The sequence below is a fragment of the Malania oleifera genome, chromosome 13 (assembly GCF_029873635.1).
Source record: "Malania oleifera isolate guangnan ecotype guangnan chromosome 13, ASM2987363v1, whole genome shotgun sequence".
Classification (NCBI taxonomy): Eukaryota; Viridiplantae; Streptophyta; class Magnoliopsida; order Santalales; family Ximeniaceae; genus Malania; species Malania oleifera.
In genome coordinates this window covers 74877299-74881940 of record NC_080429.1, presented here as the reverse complement: position 1 = coordinate 74881940, position 4642 = coordinate 74877299, and the positions used below count along the sequence as shown (strand labels likewise).

Genomic DNA, 4642 nt, shown 5'->3' with positions numbered 1-4642 from the left:
CATCATTGCAGAAAATAAAATCTGCTTTTCGTTAATAGAATCCTTTCATACAATAACAAGTTCAACCAAATATCAAAATCTGCTCATGATTGCACAATCTCTGCATTTTGCTGTGTCGTCTTTTTATGCAAAGCCCGAAACTTGGCCTCCCAGTAGCCCGCTTTCGTTATGCACGGCTCCATCTTTTCCAGTACTTGATTATACTTGCTTCTCTGCTCATCCCCCTGCCTCTCCAACTCTTGTATGTAGAGTGATTTCTTTTTACTTTCGGTATAGGCATCTTCTAACATTTGACATTTCCGTTCAAGTGCCGCTTGAAGCCTTCATCTTTCCTTTCTTAGAGCCACGACCTCTTCTTCCGATTGTATATACCGGATCCTCTGTCGCTTGATTTCCTTGCGATAGATAGAGGTTAGTGCCTCCTTTTGCTGATTCTTTACTTCTGCTCTTGCATCTCCCTTTTCTACTGGGCATGGATCCCCTTGTGGCTTCAATTGCATGCATGCGCTTGGTGATTTAATATGCTCAATAACGATTTCTGGGATTCTTTTGAGTTGGGGGTTTACCCGGTTTTCTCGCCATGCTTCATAACTTCCTTGGACTGTGGCAATTCCATCATTCAGGTCTATTAGGTTCACATGTTTCCATGCCACCCTAAATTTTCTAATCTGGTTTTGAGTGTCTCCTGTTTCATATGCGAAATCTGAGTCAGCCAATCCGTGAGTCATAGGCACAAACTGAGATGCCCCCAATTGCCTTCTGACCATCAAAGGGGCATATGCTATCCCTCCCCATGGGCCTAGCAATGGGACCCATGGAAGATTTCCATACCGATATATCATGTTAGAGCGGACCATCCATGGCGCCAGCCAAGTTACCCCTGAGTCGATCAAACCACACATTTTTGTGTTCCATTCAGATTTATCTAACTGCTCCTTTAATTGGTTATCCTCAAATTCAGCCAAAGGGATTCGGATCACTGAGAAAATACTACGGAAGCCCCCTTTGTTGGACGATAAGTGACCTACCATCCAAACATATAACAGTTACACACAACATTTTAAACGTTCTCGCCTCCTGATTCTGCAGTTGTTGAGTGATCTGAAGGTTTCTGCCAGGATGCCTTGATCGGGGTTAATCCCGTTTTGTACTTGTGCTACAAACGAAACAGTAGCTTGATCGATCATGTTTAGTTCTTTTGGAAAAATGATCAAACCGTAAATAGCTAATGCCATTATATGTATCTGAACCTCTTCTTTTTCTTCTTTTTCGATTATTTCTTTCAACTGCTTCAAAGAGATTTTCCTTACTTCTGCACCTCCCTTTGAGAATGTTTTCTGGATTTTGACCCCGATAGCATCGTACATCTCCTTCACGAACGAAACACTAGCATCGTGCACATAAGGTTTGTATGGTGTCTGTAACTTGACTAGATGCAAAAGCGAAATATACTCCTCGATGGTTGGTGTCAAGTCGATACCATTCATTGTAAAGCAACGATATGGTGGATTCCAGAACTCGACCAGTGCTTTTATGGCAGGGATATTTACCGATACATGCAACAAGAAACCAATGTGCCCATATGTTTGAGAGAATTTTAAACGGCGTGCCGGGGTCCATTCCTTCCAAATGACTTTTAGCTCATCTAACGGATTGGATCTTATGTTGATGAAAGTTCGAGCTGGTAGTTCGATGATAGATTTCAGAGTAAGACTGTCACCCCACTTGTTCTGTTGACTTTCTGAATATTGTTGTACTGTGGACTCAATCTCATGGTAAGTCATTGTGTTCTCCATGAATGATTCAGATCTCTTATAGAACCTTGATGAAGTAGACGGGATGCCTATGTGAATGCAGCATGTTAGTAAAGGTATCATACAACTCAAAACAATGCATGTAGTCATGACACCAAACTGAAAATAATGAAACTTATATCCCCCACCCGAGGTAGACTTATATAAAAGATTCTCCAAGGCTCTATCTTATGCATGGGGTGTTTATGCATGTGTGTACCTAGTGCACAAATACATAACAATAGGGATATTAACATGTATGCAGCCTATCATGCATGGCTATGCGTGTGAAATTATGCATGAATGCATGGATGCCATGAATGTTTGTGCATGGATGTAACTAGTGCAATTACTCATACAAATAGAGATATGAACATGCATGTGACCTATCGTGCATGATTATTATGCATGAATACATGGATGCAATGTAACCTAACTAACTATTTTGTCAGCATTCTAGAAAAAATCCACTAATGAGGGATTTTAATACAATCATCGATGTGCCACAATTTCAATTCAATTCTTCCCTCAATCATTATTTTCCTTGATGACAGTCCGTGTACCTCAGATTCTATGAAGGGTCAAATTATGATCTGAGGTTGGGGTTGACCCAGGTTAGTCAACCCACTGGATTTGTTCAATACGGGTTTGTGGACTTTAGCGTGCACTTGGGCCTCAAGTATATTAAAATATGGGCTTCAATATATTTCATGATGGGATCAGGCCCTAATTTTAAAAGGACTTGGGCTTGGATTTGCTTAGAAAAATGTTGGCCTATATTTTTAGACAATAGGGTCGAAGCCCACTTTTTTGAAATTTTGGGTTTTTGAAAATCAGGCCTGGGCTAAGTTTTTACTTAGGAAGAGGTCGTGCCTAAGTTTGCTTTTAAAGAGTTGGGCCCGAGTTATTTGAAAAAGGTTGGGCCGACCCATATTTTAAAATACTTGGCCCAAGTGCTTTATTTTTATTTTTTGAAAGGATGGGTCATGGTCTCATTATTGGGCTTTTTCAGAATACTAACTAAGTAGTATGTATGTCTAAATGTATGTCAAATGCATGATATAATACAAAGTATTTCACAACATATATACAATAGACAGCATGGGGATAAGGATGTCCCAACCCAGGGTAGGTATGTATATACAGGGTTCGTCATGACACTATCCTAGTTAGGGAAGACTATAGACAAGTACGTGCGCGTAGGCTCTAACCCTATTGACAAAAGGTTCCCAGTTTGGAATTCCATCCTCCCCCATTGGGGTCCGGATAAAACCTGCACTGAGCGGAGTGGTTCGCGGGTCCCATCAAGCTCTGCCACGAAGGGACTGACGCTATTACACTCCTATCTAGTCCTAGTAAGGAAAGCTCGGGTATAGAGCGTGAGAGTGTGTGAATTTAATTTTTAACCTAATCCCGCTACCCCCACATTTATTCACATGCTATAAACAATATGGAAACAAGATATCTACAATTAATATATATATTCAAAAGATAAAGGAACACAATATATGCAATTAATATGTTTATTCACAAAAAATTTGGAAACAAAAAATAAGGAAACAAAATATCGGTAATTAAGATGCTTATTCAAAATATCTTACAATTAATATGCTTTATTTGGAATATTTGGAAATAAAATATCTACAATTAATATTAACAAAATTAGGAAACAAAATATTTTTACTTAGTTAAGGTTATTTGTAAATTATGGAAGTAAAATATTTACAACTAATCAAAGTTATTTACAGATTACAACATTCACAAAATAAGGAGTAATTAAAAGATTTAATAAATTTAAACTTGGGATAATTTCTAATTAATTAATGGCTTGACTCTCTAAGTTCCCCAGTGAAGTCGCCAAGCTGTCGCGGCGTCCCGGGAACACGTGTGCCCCGGGCGGCGAAATTAAAATCATTTTAATATTTTCATGAAAAAACATAGATATCGGAGTCGCCACTAACCTTTAGTGCGGTTAGAACACATGATTATTACCCCGTTAGGGGTAGAATCGGTCTACATTACCAGAGTTGGGGCCGGGAGTTCGGTTACGCGAGGGGAAGGTACAAGCACCCCCTACGCGCCCGTTCTTACGAACGGTACCTAATTAATTTGAAATTATCCCTAAGTTAATCTAATAATTCTTTAAATTACTCCTTTTATGAGTTTATAAATACATAGGAAAAATAAATAAATAAATAAATATATACATATATTCCCTCAGAGTTTAGGGTACGTGATGCCCAAAGGCTCATACCCCCGTAATAAAATCATAGGGAATATAAAAATCAAAAATATTTAATAAATAATAAAAAATATATATATAATAAAATAAAATAATAATAACCATTATAATAATGAACATAATAATAATAACAATAATAATAATAATAATAATAATAATAAATAACAATAGTAAAAATAATAATAATGGTAATATAATAATAAAAATAGCAAGATGATAAAGTGATAATAATAATATTTTAAAAAAAATAATAAAAATAATAAAATAATAATAATAATAAAATAATAATAATAATATTATAACGATACTAATAATACTAATAATAGTAAAAATAATGATGATAATAAGGTAATAATAATATTTAAAAAAAAAAATAATAATAATATTGAGCCTGGGTAAAAATGAGGTGTCTACAAATTGGATTTTAAAAATTTCTTTTAATTCCTTTGAACACTTTATTTCTTTTATTTCGTTTAACCAATTCTTGACTTGTTTGTTTGATTTACCAATCACACAAGAACTTACTTCTTTTAATCCACAACACTATTGCTTATCCAAACAAGTAATCAACTAATCAATTAAACCAACCAATCAAGCACAATGTTCA

General features: G+C 36.1%; 1 protein-coding gene across 1 annotated transcript; it reads right to left on the bottom strand.

Moving 5' to 3' along the window:
• Window positions 1–323: 323 nt before the first annotated feature.
• LOC131145908 (uncharacterized) lies at window positions 324–1796 on the bottom strand. The gene is made up of 2 exons (XM_058095085.1): window positions 1067–1796; window positions 324–1024 (listed from the first exon to the last, which is right to left on the bottom strand). Exons 1-2 carry the CDS (start codon window positions 1794–1796, stop codon window positions 324–326), a joined length of 1431 nt encoding a protein of 476 aa, XP_057951068.1.
• Between the last annotated feature and the right edge of the window lie 2846 nt (window positions 1797–4642).

What these genes read in the sequence shown, in the direction of transcription:
- LOC131145908 (XM_058095085.1), bottom strand. Translation starts at nt 1,796, where the DNA reads ATGGAGAACACAATGACTTACCATGAGATTGAGTCCACAGTACAACAA. An exon ending in CAGAATCAGGAGGCGAGAAC is followed by an intron (nt 1,025 to 1,066) that starts GTTTAAAATGTT and finishes TTTGGATGGTAG; the next exon opens with GTCACTTATCGTCCAACAAA.